Consider the following 18,391-nt stretch of genomic DNA (forward strand, 5'->3'; position numbering starts at 1 on the left):
TTCACATATTGCTAAATGAATGATTATGATAATACCATAAAATAACTCTGTTAGGATTTTAAGGAATTGGTATTCTAAAACAGGACGTGAATGTTATCTTTTCTAAGGGAAAAAAATCATGAAGAGTCATTTACCAAAAATTAAAGGAAACAGTGCATCATGGATTTTAGTTACTCATAGTAATATTTAATTTCAGATCACCTTATATAATAGGTAGTTTATGAGGTTATAATAGATTTTTTCTTCTTTTTGGCATTAAACATTGTAGATTTGATGAGAATGTGTGGAAACTGGTTTCAAAGTTCCACATATTGATTTAAGCTATATATTTTATTTTGCCTAGAGAAATTAATTCATTACTTTATTATCCAACATAATACTTTATGTGTTTTCTATTACCAACTGAAATTTATTATATTAAGTTTTATATAAAGGAGATAATTTGTATGATGCCTTAGTAATGATAACTTCCTGTTAACCAATTTATTTTTTCTGCAGATTTCTACATCCTGACATTTTTTTCTTAGCTTCACCAGGAAAACATAATTGCTTTTGAAAATGGTTACTCCAGTTTGTTTTTATTAGTAGTATACATCTTTGGTTTCAACATACAGTTAATATGATCTCATTATTTTTACATGCAATTTTAAGAGATTTTTTTATAAGTGATTATTTTGTGTTTCAAATGTATCTATTGGCTGATGTTCTTACTTACTAAGCTTACTAAGTGTGCAGCTCACTTGCAAATCAGTATCAATACCTGCAGCCTTTTTCCTACCCCTAGCAAAAAGGCAAAAGTCAGCCAGTCACAATTGCCTCATTCACTGTCTGTCTATAATAGAGGTGGGCAATTAGTAGATAACATTTAAGTGCCTGATAAAGGACAAAATTATCGCATGAAAGGGAAACACATTAGAGTATCACAAAATAGGGAATTCAAGAGATAATGATAATAATCTTAAATTCTTTTTTAGGTTACTTAGTCTTAGGATTCAAATGTAGACTTCATCCACTAAATTAATATTCTGGTCAGCCTGGTGGCTGAAATTTTAGGTAATGTAACAACTGATTACTTTTACACTTCACTCATCTTACTATCCTAATACTGGGCAATAAAGAGTTTTTTTTTAATTGGAACAAATGGCTTAGAGAGTTCACTCTGGCCCCATTTGGAGCTGACATTGAGTTACCTTTTTTGTCTGAGTTATTAGGTTTCTGACAAAATTATTTCTAAAGATAACTACAGCAGTGAAAGTATTTATAGCCATTATGGAAGTTTTTAAACTATATTTTTTATTAATAAAGATTTAAAATGCTGTTTATTTACTTATATCTGCATATATACACATGCTTTGGGGTTTTTTTTGCTACATATAGATAACTATTGCACTGTTTGCTTATATTTTCAAGTAAATGTGTCTTTGTTAAATGTCTAACAGTAAATGATATTATAAACATTATTCATAGCAAAAGTTGTACATTTATAAGCATGTTATTTTTTGAATAGTAGGGGTTTGGTTACTTTTAGTTATATTTTCCATTTGGATTCCTAAATGAAATTTAAGCATGATTTTTCATAAATACACATGTTTTCTTCATTCCTTCTCAAAATTCTTATAAATAGGAGCTATAGATTTTTAGATAACAATGCTCTGTTTCATTCCTTAGTTTCCTTGACTAAGACTCTTTGTTTTAAAAAGCCTATTTCCAACATCTTTACAAGAAGAACAGAAATGGAATATAGGAAGGAATGGCTGATATAATAATTTCTTAATATGTAAACAAAAAATTGTTTAAAATTTAACTCATGTAAATATCTTTTAAAATTTTAGTTAAAAACCTATATTATTCTGGTTCTTTTAAAATATGTTATTGATTTTGGGGAGAATGAGGTTCTGTGGTATTATTCACCCCCAAAGTGAATGTGATTTGCCTTCTTCCTCCATCTTTCCCTAGCAGAGGCTTTCAGATTCACTCAATTTTATGTTAGAATGAAATAAAAATAACATTGGCTTTTATTGAATTTTCTATAGCATATATGAATGTAAACCATTAATCCCCCAAAATAAACCTTTGGCCTTCAGAAACCACAATATTACCAAACACCATATGGAAATGGAAAAGGGGAAAGAGAGCTTTATGCTCAAGATGCTAAACTGTACCCACAGTTTTTAAATAAGCCTGCCACAGAAGCAAAGACACCAGTGACAGAAAGGTTGCAGTTAGTATATGTAATAGATAACAGGAAACTATGCAAGTAACAGGATATGTAAATCAGTCACTCTTGGTGAAAACTATGTGGGTGATTCGTAAAACTTACAGGAAAAAAATGACTGTTTTCTTCCTCTCGCGATCTTCCCCATGAGCCAACCAAGAAATTTTGATGTAGCCCTCAGAACTTGTTGGTTATGGAGAAAAAGCCTCCAGGAAGGTGGTGTGCAGTAGGTAAAACTACTAGTTTATTGTAGTCCTCAAGTTGGCTTTGTGTCTTGGACTACTTGTTCATTTTGTAGCAGTGAGAAATTGTGTTCTCTGTGCTTTCTCCTTAAATATACTACACACATTGTATATATGACTATCTGTGAAATTCACATGAAAATATTAGGTACTAAAACATACATGTAAATCAAATTGTGAGCAACTCAATATGGTCCAAGTTTCACACTAAAATTAAGCCACATAAAAAACAAATGCCTTGACATCATCTTATTTCACTGGATAAGTGACTTGTAAAGTTAAGGAGGACATGAGATGAAGCATGATTCAATGAATAAAGATGTAAAATTGTGGAATTTTTTCCCCTAATAAAAGTCAAACTTTTAATTCCCATATTCCTTCTTTTCAAATGCTTGTTCCCTTTATCTTTTCTCTATATTACCTTTCCTAAACTAATGTTTGTAAAAATAACAATACTAAGGTTTTGTTTAAAGTTACTTCATGGGGCGCCTAGGTGGCTCAGTCGGTTAAGCATCCGACTTCGGCTCAGGTCATGATCTCGCACTTTGTGAGTTCGAGCCCCACGTTGGGCTCTGTGCTGACAGCTCAGAGCCTGGAGCTTGCTTCAGATTTTGTGTCTCCCTCTCTCTCTGCCCCTCCCCTGCTCATGCTCTCTCTCTCTCTCTCTCCCAAAAATAAATAAACATTAAAAACATTTTTAAAGTTACTTCAGTAACTTTTAGTAATGCAAAGGAATAGAACATTATAATAAATATCTCAGCAACAAAATATTTGGTAAAAATAGAGTGTCATCAGTCACAGCATGGTGGATTGTGTATTGAATTAAGTCTATTCAGTGCTTTTAAAAAGAGCAGAACATTTGGTCAGGGATGCCTGGGTGGCTCAGTGGGTTAAAAAGAGCAGAACATTTGGGTATAGCATGGCTGATGTCATCAGACATTCATATAGGCACACCTCAAATCTCTTTGAAATATCCCTTGTGAAGAGGTATAATTTATACATTACAACTTGTGAGTAAGAGTGTGTGTATACACAAGAGCATGTGTAAATGTTAATGAATCTATTACTTTGTCTTGTGAAGGATAATAACTTTAAAAATAGTTTAAGAAATGTCCTATCTCCCTGTCTAGGTATAGAGATGCTTTCTTGTAACTTCAAATACAGCTGTGACAAAGGTAAAGAAGTTCTGGGTTGATAGGCCTAAATTATTCCTTTATGCTTATTTTAACTTTGGCTTCTTGGTATAGAGATTATTTTCATGTGTTGGTCAAATAATTCACCAGGTGTTTGGGAATCAGATAGGCTAGGTCATGTACTAAAGGGATCAGAGACTACTTCTTCCCTCTATGTACCAAGAGGAAAGGAAGCCACTCATCTCTTCAGCACCAAATCCCAAAACCTCTTATACACCTAATCTGGGCAACCCATTGTCCAAGGACCTGCCACTTATGGTGCCCTTCACCCAAGGAACCCCTGGTGTCTGCTAAAGCCTGATCAAAGCAATTACAAGCCCCATCTACAAGAAAGCAGAACCTCTGGCTTTTAACACTTGGGATACCTTAAAGACTCTCTTGGGAAATTTTAATCCTGTTTGTGTTGCATGTAAAATACATTTCAGTGTGCAAGTTGGAGATTACATCTAAACTAGTAAGTGGTAGGACTTGCCATTGCTTAGAGACACTGGCTTGTGCTACCTTGGACAGTCAGGAAGATAATATTAGTAGTTCAACATATGAAAAATATACTATCTATAACTTATAATGATACATAATTTGTATAACATGCATATGGTGGTTTTTAAAAGATTCATTCCAGCCCATAATTAATATGAATGAAATATTCTAATGTTGAGAAAGAGAAACTTGGACTACTTACAACCACTATAAACATTTTACTGATTAAAAAAAAACCTTCTTGAAAGTGTTTCTATAATGTGTATGATAAAGCAGAGCCTTTTTATGACAAATACATACTTTATTCACTTTTACATTTCTTGTCATAATCACATCACTATGACTTTAGGTCTGGAGTATCTAAGATGCAAATGCCATTTTTTTTCAAATGTTCATTTATAAGAAAATTTATTTGGTAATTTGGTGTAAAGAAAGTCTCTTATAACTTAAGTATCATCAAGTATATTCATTTACAGAAAAATTCAATACATCTTGGTTTTACACACAAAACTAAACTCCCATTGGAGTTTCAAGGCACCTTATTGTCTCTGAAACACATTCTCCTGTTACTATATCATGTCACTAGTCTAGTTTTTAACATATATTAAGTGTCTGCCATTTGTAAAGCACCTTATTGATTGCATGTATATCCAGACAAATAAGACTCCAGTTTTATTTAGAAATGTTTAGAATCCAGGTGATTTTAACACATGATGAAGTCTGAGAACCACATGAAAGGGAAATAATAGACAACTATGGCCATATTGACAAAGGAACTATTTTGAGGAGTTGATTCTTTGGTTGGGCCTTCAGAGAAGGGAAGAATACTTTTTCACTGTAGCAGTATTTTGGAGCTGCAAAACTATAGAGACAGAAAGACCAGTTAGGACCCTATTTTAAGTCTAGCAGGCAAAGCAAACCAGAACTAAGGCAGTAAGAAAAGACATTAGTTGCTATGATCTATTCGTTAGGACACATGGATTAAAAAAGGGGGAAGTGGTAATAGGTAACGCCATACTCCAAATTTGAGAGGATGAGGAGGAACTTTTTATTGATGTTGAATGAGGGCAGGGAGATACTGAGTTTGATTTTCAAAATGTTGCATTCTTGAACTACCAGTGGGATATTTAGGGAGTGGGGCATGCTTGCTCTCATAATGCTTTGTGCTTTCGAATCAAACCCACTTGAATATGAATTCGGGCTTTGCCACTTAACCATATTTGTAATAGTAGCTGAGAAAACTTAATCTCTTTTTGCTTCATATTTTTCACATGTGAAATGGGTTTAATAGTTCACCTCATAGAGCTGTTAAGAATTAAAATATAAAAAAGCAATGTAATATAGATATGAAGAATATAGCATAGTGAATTATTGTTGCTTGATTAGTAAGTAGCTATTAGAATGGATGAACTGAACTCTTGCAAGTATGTCACTAGAGTTCTTCGAGGAAGCAGAGATGATTAGATTTGAGAATCATATACACAAAGTTGTTAATGGAATCTCTGGGAAGAGAAGAGATCATTGTAAGAAGACAGCATGCAGTATTAGGGGTCTAACAGCCTAGGGTAAATACCTACATTTATTGGTTGTGAGGAGGAAGAAAAGATGGAGAATGAGCAATCAGAGAATATACCAGCACCTGATCTGTTGTTTCATTTATTTCCATTTTCCTACCCATTCTGTGCATTAGAGTTGGAATGTATCGTGGCTTTAGAAATCTGTTGTAATCATTTAGCCTCTGCAAGAATATTGAAACATTTCTGGTGGTGTTGAGCTCACTATTTCACGAGTTAGCTGATTGTTTTTGGATGTCTTTGATTATTAGAATGTTTTTCTTCATATGTATCCTTAACCCATTATCTCTTAAAATTTAGTACCTTATTTAATTCCTTTCCATATTAGTGGATTAGTCTCTTGTGTTAGCCACCACTAGGATCCCTTCTTCCTTCTTTCAAAGCTCCCTCTATCTCCTGGTACAAAAAGGCTTTCATTGCAGCCAATGTAAAGAATACAATCATTCTTTAAAATTACTTTTATATCTTTACATGGTTTCTTGGGTCTGTCACACAATATGTTAAAACTATAGCCATAAACAAATGTGAAAATGAAAAACTGATCTTGAAAAATGAATAGTTTACTTATTTTCACATGTGTGTACCATTACCTTTAGATCCCAACATGGAGGCTCCAAATTTCTTGAAGTTGTAAATCACATAGTTGCCTCTTTTTATCATACCAACTATAATCTGTCAACCATAAGTATCTCAATAACAGTTAAAGAGAAATAAGTTAATTTCAAGAAATCACTACACTTAATTATATGGCTAAAGATATGTTAGGATATCATAGAACCAAAGCTGGGAATCATTTTCCCCAGAACTGTAGTACCATGTCATCTTTGCCCTTCAATAGAACATGGTACAATGCAATAAATGGGTACAATTGTTAAGAATTGTATGTAGTAGGGGCGCCTGGGTGGCTCAGTCGGTTGAGCATCCGACTTCAGCCCAGGTCATGATCTCGCGGTCCGTGGGTTCGAGTCCCGCGTTGGGCTCTGTGCTGACAGCTCGGTGCCCATAGCCTGTTTCAGATTCTGTGTCTCCCTCTCTCTCTGACCCTCCCCTGTTCATGCTCTGTCTCTCTCTGTCTCAAAAATAAATAAACATAAAATTTAAAAAAAAAGAATTGTATGTAGTAGACAAGATAGAAACTAATGAAGAAATGAACCAAATTAGAGAGTTCCAGGTAGGACTAAGGAAAAGGACTATTTGAATGAGAGATGAAAGATCTAGTTGCAACTAGCAAGCACTGGATGGGACTGATACAGCTATAGCCTACCCATGTTCATAGAAAAAAATGTCACACATAGGCTGTGAATTACTTAGCCAGCTTCATTCCCATTCAGTAAATAACGTATGAACCTGACTTAACACTTAAGTTTATCTACTGAAGTCATTTATTGAATCAAAAATCAACAGATAATATAATTCTTGACTTAGTAAGCACTACTAATAATCTTTTTTGCTAATCATCTGAAAGGATAATTAACAGCAGACGTGATTACCCCATTGCCACCTTTCATTTTTTTAAATAGTGTTGTCTTTCTAGTTCTATACTTTTTGTGGAAATTGTTCCTCCATAACAAACAGTCCTCATTAAGTAATTAATAAAATTCATGATTATATAACTGGAATATTATATTCATGGACTAAGCCCATTTATTTTGTTGATTTTGTTGTTTATAATAATTTGTGTTTATCACTAAAAGTTCAGAAAATAAAAGTATAAAGAAGAAAATGTATATTGCAGTCCTTACTTCCATTTAGCATAACCACTGTTAGCAGTGTTGTATATCTATGTTTTCTATATTTATATAAAATTTTTTTACGAAATAGAGTTGAGTTACATTTGCTATTTTGGAACTTTTTCCCACACAAAAATTTTTATTTCCCTTACTAATGGACATTTACATAATGTACAAATTTTGGTTGGTTTTAACAGTACTGTGACACACATGTTGCACATTTATCTCTGCTTTTATTCAAATCATTTCCTTGTGGTAGTGGAAGTAGAATTGGGAAGCCAGAGGTACATACTTTAATGAGTCTTCATGGATATTTGTTTACTTTTGTTTAAAGTACTACTAATGTTATGTCAGTGAGAATGGGAAGGCTGATTAAAACATAGAAAATTTGTGTTGTATGTAAGTGATTAATCACTGAATTCTACACCTGAAACTAATATTGCTCTGTATGTTAACTAACTGGAATTTAAATAAAAAGTTGGAAAAACACTGAAAAAAATACTAAAATTATATACTTTTCTGCCATTAAATAACATTCAGCTATAAAATTAAACTCTAACCAAGTTATTACTTTCTCATCAATAAACAATTCCAATTTCTCATGGAAAAGCAATTCTGTTTTGGAGAATTGCATATTCAAAAAGAGCATAGAGAAAGTTTAAAAGAACAGGATGAATCAAATTACAGTGAATATTATACAGGAAAACACCATCTAGCCTTAGAAATTTTCAACTAGTCACCATGATCATATCAGAATAAAATGGAAAGAAATTGGTGGATAGAAATGTGTAATTTGTTGTTGAGAATACATATGCTGAAAGGAAAATATGGCCATCATATTCAATGCTTTAGTATAGTTAGTAATTCTTTGAAAAAAATAAATGATAAAATGTGGTTATTATTAAAAAGTTGCTCATAAATTCTTTGTATAAACAGTATGTTTTCTCCATCCAAACTTTGAACTCAAAAATCTGTTCACATATTTTTTGACAAGCAAAATGAACACTTGGATTTGAATTCACTTTGCTTTGACTCTTGGCTTATCAAAATGGCTTATAGAGACACTAGTTGGCTATCAGAGAAATCAGATTCAATGTAATATACCTTTGGGCACATAATAATCCTCACTTACATGTAATGGGAGATATTTGACCAGTTTCATTACTTTAGTTATCTGCATTAATGTGATTTTTTAACTGGCAGCCTCTTATTCGTGTTAGGCAAGTATCATAATGATCATTTTGATTCATATCTGAGACCCCTGAGTTTTTAAGCATTGTAACATCTCACTTCTTTTCTGTCCTTTTTCTCTTCACCATCACTCCATTCAGCTGCAAAAGAGGTTATAATTTAAATGAATGCCCACTCATTAGATAAGCCAGAGTCACCCATTATCCTACAGTGGCTGCCGTCCAGAGTACCTCTTCATCATAGTCTCAGGATCTGTGATTCTTTTGGTGGAAGTGCTTATTCTTTTCAGCTTGATCATTATCTTCCTAGCAAAAAACATGATGAATAACAGGCAAAGGCACCCATTCCCTTACACTTGGGTGCCTAGGAAAAACAACAGTACTGTTCAGACGATTTGCTAAATCCCATTTGTAATCCAGGATAAATTTTGATCCAATGTATTTGTATAACATCCTGGAAATTTCTAATCCATTAAAGTTAGGATAAAAGGTTCTCTCTTTTAAGTGTGAAGTGTGTGTTTTTTTAAATCTTGGAATCATAGCTATTTTTAATATGTTTCTTTAAAGCATAGTTAGAGGATTTCAGTTACCTGATAACTGCGTAACTAGTCCATCTTGAAGCAAACTAAAATTATTCTGTTTAAAAGCTTAAAAGGATGACGAGTGAAGTAATTTAACATGGATAACAGTTGAGCCAGGTTTCAGGACATTTATCAAATACTTCCATTTAATTATACATTATGTTTTGAGGTGATATTCAAGGAGAATGGCTTCATTAAATTCAGCACATTTTAAGTTTATAGGGTTGTTTGGAACACATGTCCAATAGCCGCAGCATGGGAGTAGTGTTACGTTGTCATTTTTTTTATTTTATCCTTATAGCATGGGAAAGGGTTGATTTTACTGATGCTGTCTTCCGTGCATCAGAATGTTGCCTTGGTTTGTCAGTACCAGCTAATGGTAGTATAAAGTCACTCTAATTTAGAGACACTTGTACCACATATCTCTAAAAGATGGTGATGAGAAAGCATGTGGTATAGGTTGTAAGCTCAGGACATTGCCAAGTCTTTGTGGATTTTTAAATTGTACTTATCAGCAGAGCTTGGATCTAGACCTTGCACAGCATTGATAATGACATAATTTCTTTAAACTCTAAATTACTCCATTGGTAGAATACCGTTTTAGTCTCTCCTTTGACATGGTAAATGTCCATTATGTTATCTCATAATAAATAACATGGACTCTAATGCAATAACATGGTTGGTTAACCAATACAAAGATAAAATTTCTTTTGAGTATATATCTCCTTAAAATTGATAGGATGGTACACCAATTATGTGATTTTCTTTTTTTTTTTTTTTTACTAATCTTATTAAAGGGGGAGAACATTAAATCTTTGAATACTGTACCTCAATTTTATTGTAATGATTTTGCTGGTTACCAGGTGGGGTGGCAGTTGAAAAATTTGGTGAATGCACTACGAGAGGACCCGAGTGGTGTTATCTTAACTTTGAAAAAGCGACCTCAGAGCATGCTTACCTCAGCACCAGCTTTACTGAAAAATATGAGATGGAAGCCCCTTGCTCTGCAGGTAATGAAGCTTAATCATAAGTCATACACCATCATTTTAGCCATAGATTATCTCCGTAATGCTTCTTTATTGTGCCTCATCTCAGCAGCATATGGATTAATCTTGTATGCTTTTGAAAATTTGTTTGTGAAATTATCTCTTCACAGCTTATCCTAATAGGCTTAATGTGATGAAATCTGTAAGTTACTCTAACTAAAACCCAAATGATAAAGAACTCTGCCTTAACTTGTAAACATTTAAAGCATAATTACAAAAGAACACAAGTTATTTCAAACCAAAATGTGAATAGAGATGAAAAGAGACGTTTCATTTGTAGATGTAATCTTCTATTTCAAAGTTACACTCGTACACTTTGAAGAAACTAGATGACAGTTTGTAGAATTCTTTTAAATCAGGTCATAAGATAGTAATAGTTATTTCTAAACGGTAGGTAAAGAAAGTTTTATTTAGTAATTAAAATGTACCTACTACATTCCTTCTGACTGATCTTTTTTTTTTCTTTTCCACCCTATAGGGTGGCAAAATAGGGAAATTATTGCTTTAGAATTTCTGCATTTTTCTTCAGCATGAAACCACTCTAAAATATTACTCTGGATGTTGGTAAATGACATTCATTAAGAAGCAGAGTATCTAGGAAGTTATAAAAATATGATTCTGATTAATGAAAGACAAGGAAGTAGTACGTTTCCTTCTGTTTCAGTCAATATAATCTTTAAACACATCATAAAAGAAATTGTCTTTCACAAAACATGCATTTTTAAAATAGGAAACTATTAGCTTTCTTAGAAGTCTAATTTTTTAACAACTTAATTGCCTGTTGAACTAGAACATTGCCAATTGTTCAGACTAAAAAGAAAAGCAATATATGTAAGTGCCATTGCTATCACTGCTTTGTAAATTATTTCTAAGTCCTGTATTAGTGCCTTATACCATTCTTAGATTTTTTTCCCCTAAAATCCTAAATTCTCCATTACACATGAATGGCCTTATAGATTATAATGATTTCTCATTGTTTAAAACTTTACTACTTATTGGGCTCAGTGTTGCATTATATTTAAATAACATAAAATGTTATTAACATTAAACGTTAAAATATTCTAACATTAAGGTGTTTAAATTGTTAATGTTAATATTTAATTTTTCAAATACATACATGTACACTGTATTAATATGTCCAAATATATTTGACTTGCAGTATATGTCTATTATCAAATATTTTTAATGTCATTAAAGTTCAGAGTTTAATGTTTTTTGACTCATTAAATCATAGATAAGCAGAACAGACTTTACCATCATATCATTTTATTTTCTTGCTGTATTATAAGTTGCTTTGTTGTTCCACCTGTAGTTTTCCTATTGACATGTCTTCTTCAAAGATCCTGAGAAGTGGGAACACTGAAGAAGAGTCCCACAATTTCAGCCATTAGGTTTTTTCTCTGTATATGTGTAGTTAAAGTTAACAACTTCTCTCTAATCCCTTCTATTTCACCTTGAACACCAAAAAAGACACTGTTTTCTTGTTGATCCATGGACACTGAGGGACTATCTCTAGGAAACAAATTGATAATTTGGTCCCTTTTTAGATTCTTTTCCACAAACACAAACTGGAGAATTAAGGTAATGACAGTATCCAGTTAGTCACTTTTATATAAAATGCTGAAATAATTGAAAGACCAACATTTCTTTTTTGCTACACATTTGATGTGCATATTCAGTGCTGGAGAACAAAGACTTTAATTTTTTAAATTATCTCACATCATTTTAAAATTATAATTATAATGGGTTATTAACACACTGTTTCTAGGTCCATTCCTAATTGCCAAGAAATATGCCTCACCAGATCACTAATTATATTTATTCCTCATTGTCTGTTCAGTTACTCTCAGTATAAATTTACTGTTTCAGATTGCTGAAGTCAGAAAAAAAGAAAATCAGCATTTCCATAAATGCTTATATGTATCAACATTTTTGTAAATTTGTTATTTCAGCTGAACTTAGTTCAACTGAAATGTATTGTCAAAGCTCAACTCCTTAACGATAAACAATGCTGTTGGGAAAGTGGGGGATTTACTTTCTGTTTCCTTACAAATTGCTTCAGTGGTTGACCTTTTACAGAGCAGAAGGAATAGTATTAGTTTTAAATACTTCGTAGTAGTGGTAACACAACATCTTGGTGTTAAAGAGCAATAGATAAATCCTCTAACATACTCTACCACCACCACCACCAAATATCCCTGAAATTTTGAAGACCTGAAATTGTACCAATACAGAGTTGTTTCTTGATCGTACAGCTTTGGCCTACTCTAAAATACTAAGACACTGGAAGCATAATGGGACCTATCTGGTCAGAATTTTTAAATTGTAGATTAACCAAAGATGGACAAAACCGGATGGTACCAGAATCTGTAGATTAAAAGTAGACTGCCTCCAGAGGAGGAAACGTCAAAGAAATCATGAGATAAGAAGGTCTTACAGGCAGTTTGTGATTCCTTTGTGACTTTGCCTGAGGCCACATATTTTTTCCTAGTGGCTGAGAAAGGACCTGAGGTGAAATAAAATGCTTAATGTAGGAATAACCCTCTATGCAGACATAAGTACCAGTCTTACTGTATTCTTGCTTCTGGTATGTGTACAAATACGTTGGTACTAAAATGCCCATTAACTCACTTAAGTATAAATCTTCAGTGTTCACACCTGAAGAATTGGACCTTAGGTTATTTCTTTTTTCATTGGGCATACTAACATTCTACTAAGAATTATTTAGATATTACAAAAAGAAATAATTTATGTAATTTGTTTAATTTGATATGTCTATTTCAACTTTTTCTTCTCTACCAGGCTTACCTACTAGCATTTTCAAATAAAATATGGCAAAACTTATGTAGTGTGGAAATAGACACTAATACATGTACCTTAAAAAAGAACAACTTTATTCTAATGTAAGGAATAATTATTTTTTAAACTAACAAGGAAATAATTTGTACCTACACAAAATTTAACCTTATCTACCCTAAGGTAGAAGATTGTTATGGAATACTACATTTTAATGAAAGAAGTTTTATTCCTAAAAAATATTTTGAAAGGATAGTAACGTCTATTAATAATCAACTGTAATAATGAATTTAGATTTGGATTTTCTTTTGAAAATTATTTATGAAATAATAGCAAAATAAACAAATAAAAATAAACAAAAGCATACAACTAAACTTCATGCTCACAGAGCAATTTCATGAGTACATTTCATGAAATTTGGCAGCTCTTTTAAAATTCCTGATTTGTCAAACATTTTACAATGGAATTGAAAGACTTAAAGATACCTTAGTCAAATACTATGAACAGATTTAATCTGGAGTTGAATTCTGTTGTCATCTGCACCCATTTATAAATAGTAGAGATGTTTTACCTGAGATAAAATCTTTTATTCTATGAGAGCAAATGAGGGATTCCCTGCTTTCCAATAACTTGTTTTTAAAAACATGTTCTTAGTAGCACTTCTCATGTCCTGGATTTTGGTGAGCTTGGTGATTGCTTATGGTCAAGTTCTTAACAATTTAATGAAAAAAAAAATCCCAGGGAACTCTGGATAAATCTCAAGGTATATTTTTGGTGTTTGTGGTTTCACGTTAGTGTGCATAGGTCACAAGCATGTGTAGGTGGTGTCATTTTCTTCTTACAAGAGATGCATGGGAGAATTAGCTGGATACTACCAAGAATGTTGATTGAAATCATCACTGAGAATCAGCATTTTTAAAACCATTAAAGAACCCAGCTTTTTTGATAGGAATGCATCTCAAATGATCACTATAGTTAGTGTTGGAATTCAACATACTGATAAAGGTTTCATTAAACACATTTTTATAAGAAATAATATCAAGCTGTATTATTAGAATTATGTTCCTAAACTGCATTCTTATCCATAAATCTCATATATCCATGTGGTAGTTTTCTTGTGTGGTTTTGTGCTTTTCATTTAAAATTTTATTGCTTAGCATTACCTTGATGCCATTTTTACAGGATATTTAACTTTGAGCAGAAAAAGAAATGGAAAGTAAATAGTCATAACAGTCGATTTTGTCTATCAACTGGTGTAACACCTGAAGAACACTTAATTGATTGTGTTACATTTCAAATACCTACAGATATGAATAGTTAAACTCATTCTGTAAAAACTGAAACATGAGAAATAATAAAATTTATCTTAATATCAAAGTTATGGGTCAGGGTGACTGAAAAATCCATTACTAACAAAATTTATGTTTCTGAGAGTTTTGTTTTAAAAGCATGTTTCGAAGAGGAAGATAACCAATATTAGGTATGACACTAAAGAAGAAAATAAATCTTAACTGAAAATGTAATTGTGCTGAGAGGCAGAAACAATTATATGTTTTACATGCTCAAATTAGTAAATAGCTGCAAGCAATTGTCACATCAAATTTTTGGTCAGCAGTGTTTAAGCAAATTAATTAAAGTATCTAAACGACATTTGTGTTTTTCAGCCAAATGGTTTCAAGTGTTACACTGACTACAAATGATCACCTAAAATGCAAAAATTATTTTTTATTTTCTTTATTCTTTACTTAATATTCTAAAAATGATGTTTACTGTATCTTGAAAAAATTGGAAGTCCAGTTTTAATGTTGCAGTATTAACTATGCTAATAAGTCTGGACAGCATAAGAGTAAATACAGTCGTAGTAGTCTCAGTACAATGTGCAAAATATGATGACTCAGTGGATAAAGCCATTTTGTAGTGTGACTGTGAAGTCTATATTTCTTGTATATCTTGTATTTTTAAACCTATACAGATATGGTTTCCTGATCACATTAACGGTCAGGAAAAAATGTTTGTTTTTTTGGTGGTCTTATAGGAAAGGAAAGATTACATGCTTATAAAAGAAGACTCAAATCTTTTGTATTTATGAATTTAGATCCTAGAAAAAACTGTGAAAACACAGAGTGTGAGAATTTAAATACATGCATTTCCTTTGCTTAGACTTCCTTCAGATAAGTTACTACTTAAAAAAATTTTCCCAGGGAAAAGTATGCCCCAAATTTTCCAAATTATATCTAACATTTTTTATATGGTCAAGAAACATGTATGCATTGTCTTGCCTCCCAAAATCCAGCATACATTTTCTCTGGAGTGTTTAGATGATTAAGAACAGAGTTGCTAACATAAAACAATATTCTGGTACTTATGTTGGTAATTATAATAAAAATGTGTTTGAACTGAGTAAGGACTTGTGTGAATGTTCTGTGCTAGAATAATGGGGTATTGTGATCCCTCTGAGTCTGTGCTTATTCCCAAGAGTGAATAAAATAAATGGCCAGGTTTTATACTTGATGTAATCATGCATATTTCAATGGGTATGTTCCCCCTGAAAGGCAAAGCAAGCTCTTTGTGATCTTTGCAGTAGTGAATTTTAGAAGTAACCACATAATGTGTAACACACTGTTTTAATCTTTAATGCTGGGGCTGTCTTTATGTCACTGGTATCATTCAAGAATTTCTATAGCTCTATGAAAGCCAGGTCACTTACCAGACAGAAGGACAAGTAAATTAAGATAAGCTTGCCACAAGTTGTTAAAATGAAAAATGTTTCAAGTAAAACCTCAATGTAAAATGTAGTTTAAGTATGGAAGTTCTTTTCTCATAATCTTTAAGACCGTAGGGGTTTCAGAGGTATACCTTCCAGATGTGCTCACTTACCTTACACGTGTTAGAATTGGGGACACAAGGGAAAGACCTGAGCCATCAGAGGATTTAAAATGAGATCTCAGTGATCCCTTACAAAGGCTGAAAACTTTATTTTACATTAATCACAATCTTTCATATGCTTTTTAAACTGAATGAGTAGGGTATTATTACTAAAGTCATCACACATGATTCAGAGGAAGATTTGTGCCGTACCATATTGTAGGATACAATTTGAAAGTATTTTATGTAGTTCAAACTGACAATATGAAAAAATGTATGTATGTCTTACCTAGTAGATTTCTAGTAGTAGTCCTGTTGATGTAGCAAGTTATCAGTAATTGACTTAAGTTTATCAATGTATATTTAAAGAGATGCATATGATCATTTTATTTAGAACCTGGATATTTTCAGAGATGCATGCCTGTGCCCCCACATATCTATCAGAGTTGTTTTAGCAGAGTAATGACGTACATGCAAATGCCTCTTCCCTTCTGGAGCCTCACTGGATCTGTGAAAGGAGAGCTTTAGGTCAGTAGGACCATTTACATATGAAAACTAAATATTTTGGCAAGGCTCTTCCAGGAAATAAACCTGTTTGCATAGAATCCAAAATGGATCCATATCATACTTGATTACATACTGTAGTTGACCAAGTTATACAGAAGCTTCATGCTTACTTGAGTAACAAGATGCAGCCTTAAAATAACCTTGTATTTAAATGATGATAATTCTTAATTCTCTTTCCATATTTTGCCAATATAGATAAAGTAGCAAAGTAGCAAAATGGTAAGATAAAAAATATTACCCTTTATTTCTACTTTTTGCCTTAAATTGGAAATTCTTCTTAGTGCAGTGGTAACTACTCTTCTTTTACAATATTATGAACAAATTATTGAAAGGAAATTTTGTCAAGATGGGAGAAGCTATCTTTCTGCATTTTCATGCTAACATATTTGGATATTTTTCCTGAAACTAAGAAATATGTATATTAAAATTTGAATTGGATGCCGAGAGAAGTCCTTTTTTGATCTGAGGGAAGCTGTATTTGTCACTTTTTGGGTATTTTCACACACTTAAATTGTTATTGGTGGTGGTTGTAATTTTAATGCCACTTGTTACAACTAGGAATTTCTTGCTGGTGATTTCAGCTAATAGCATCATTTATTCTGCGCTTGGTTTAGTCAAATTTTGCCTATCTTTCTAATGCTCTTTAATGCATTTTTTTCATTCTTTTAGTCATTTAATTTTGTATTCTTTCAGTTCTTGTTCAAAGGTAGAAAATTTTTAAGAGATTATAATTTTTTTTTAAAGTTTAGTATTCTTTAATTTTTTTCTACCCCTCATCTCTCCCACCACCGTCACCCGAATATGTAATTACCTCCCTTTAATTTATAAGAAATGTTATTTATCAAGACACAGGAAGAGATTATAATTTTAAATTATCACAAAGACGTCCTCTTCGGTTAAGTAGCTATTGCCATTTTCCCATGAAGTTTCTATTTTACCATGCTTTATTTTCTCACTGCTTAATGTGTATTTTTAAAATAAGATTCTCAAAAACAATGTTTACTTTTTTAGTGTGGATTAGCTTGACAGAAGTAATACAATGAATAGACAAAAATATGCCAAATATATTTAATCTTTACTGTGTGTTTCATTTGGTACAAAGCATTCTGATTATCCAGATGATATCTGCATGATAAACCATTTGAAATGTTTTCTATGATTTATCAGTTAATACAATAACTAGCCAATTGAATTGAACAATAGGATTAACTAATTTCCATTTTCTTTGAAAGAATAAGTTGTGTTTTTTTAACCAATTCAATTTATTGAACCAGCTGGCACAATCAAACCTGTTATCCATTTAAACTTATTTAAGAGTCTTTCTTCTGTGTATTTGCTAATTTAGCTAATCATGCTAACTGATGATATTAATAGCGACTCCTTCCTGAAAATAGAAACCTAGACAAAATAGCAATTTGAAGGAAGCTGACAAGGCTAATATTTAAGTTTACTGGAAGGGGAAAGGCACAAGTACCCTAAATAATCCTGGTAATAATTTGAATAGAATCCTAGTAGTAGTCTAGGCAAAATAAAATATTCTGTTCATATTTACCTCACACTTCACAGCTATTTAAAATATACTTGTAACCACTATTGTTTCTCCTTTGTTCCTTCCATTTTTCCTTTTTTCCTCTTTGTTTGGGGAAGGCAGAGATAGGTACTAACCAAGAAAGATTATCTTTAGTTCTATTGATGGTAAAATAAAAGGAGAGAGAGAAGTCTTCAGAATAGAAATAGTGACCCTAAAACAAAAGAAAAAGAATAAAAATTTGTTAGATTATTTTTTGTTTGTGTTTTTAGAACTTGTTTTTAATTTCACTTGCAGTATTAGAATATTTTAAAATAAAAGATACTAGAGCATTTAAAAAGCATACTGAATATACGTTTTTCTCTCACAGTACATCTGTTAGAC

General features: G+C 32.2%; 1 protein-coding gene across 6 annotated transcripts in view; it reads left to right on the forward strand.

Moving 5' to 3' along the window:
* The window catches only part of CNKSR2 (connector enhancer of kinase suppressor of Ras 2), a 299,979-nt gene that overhangs the window by 162,169 nt on the left and 119,419 nt on the right, over positions 1-18,391 (forward strand). For 4 of the 6 annotated variants that reach the window (XM_058713719.1, XM_058713721.1, XM_058713720.1 and 1 more), the window contains one exon: positions 10,069-10,215. The exons of the other annotated variants lie outside the window; for them this stretch is intronic. In XM_058713719.1, the coding sequence (XP_058569702.1) occupies positions 10,069-10,215 (147 nt within the window). The remainder of the gene's footprint in view (positions 1-10,068; positions 10,216-18,391) is intronic. 6 annotated transcript variants of the gene reach the window in all.

Source organism: Neofelis nebulosa, chromosome X (genome assembly GCF_028018385.1).
Source record: "Neofelis nebulosa isolate mNeoNeb1 chromosome X, mNeoNeb1.pri, whole genome shotgun sequence".
Lineage (NCBI taxonomy): Eukaryota > Metazoa > Chordata > Mammalia > Carnivora > Felidae > Neofelis > Neofelis nebulosa.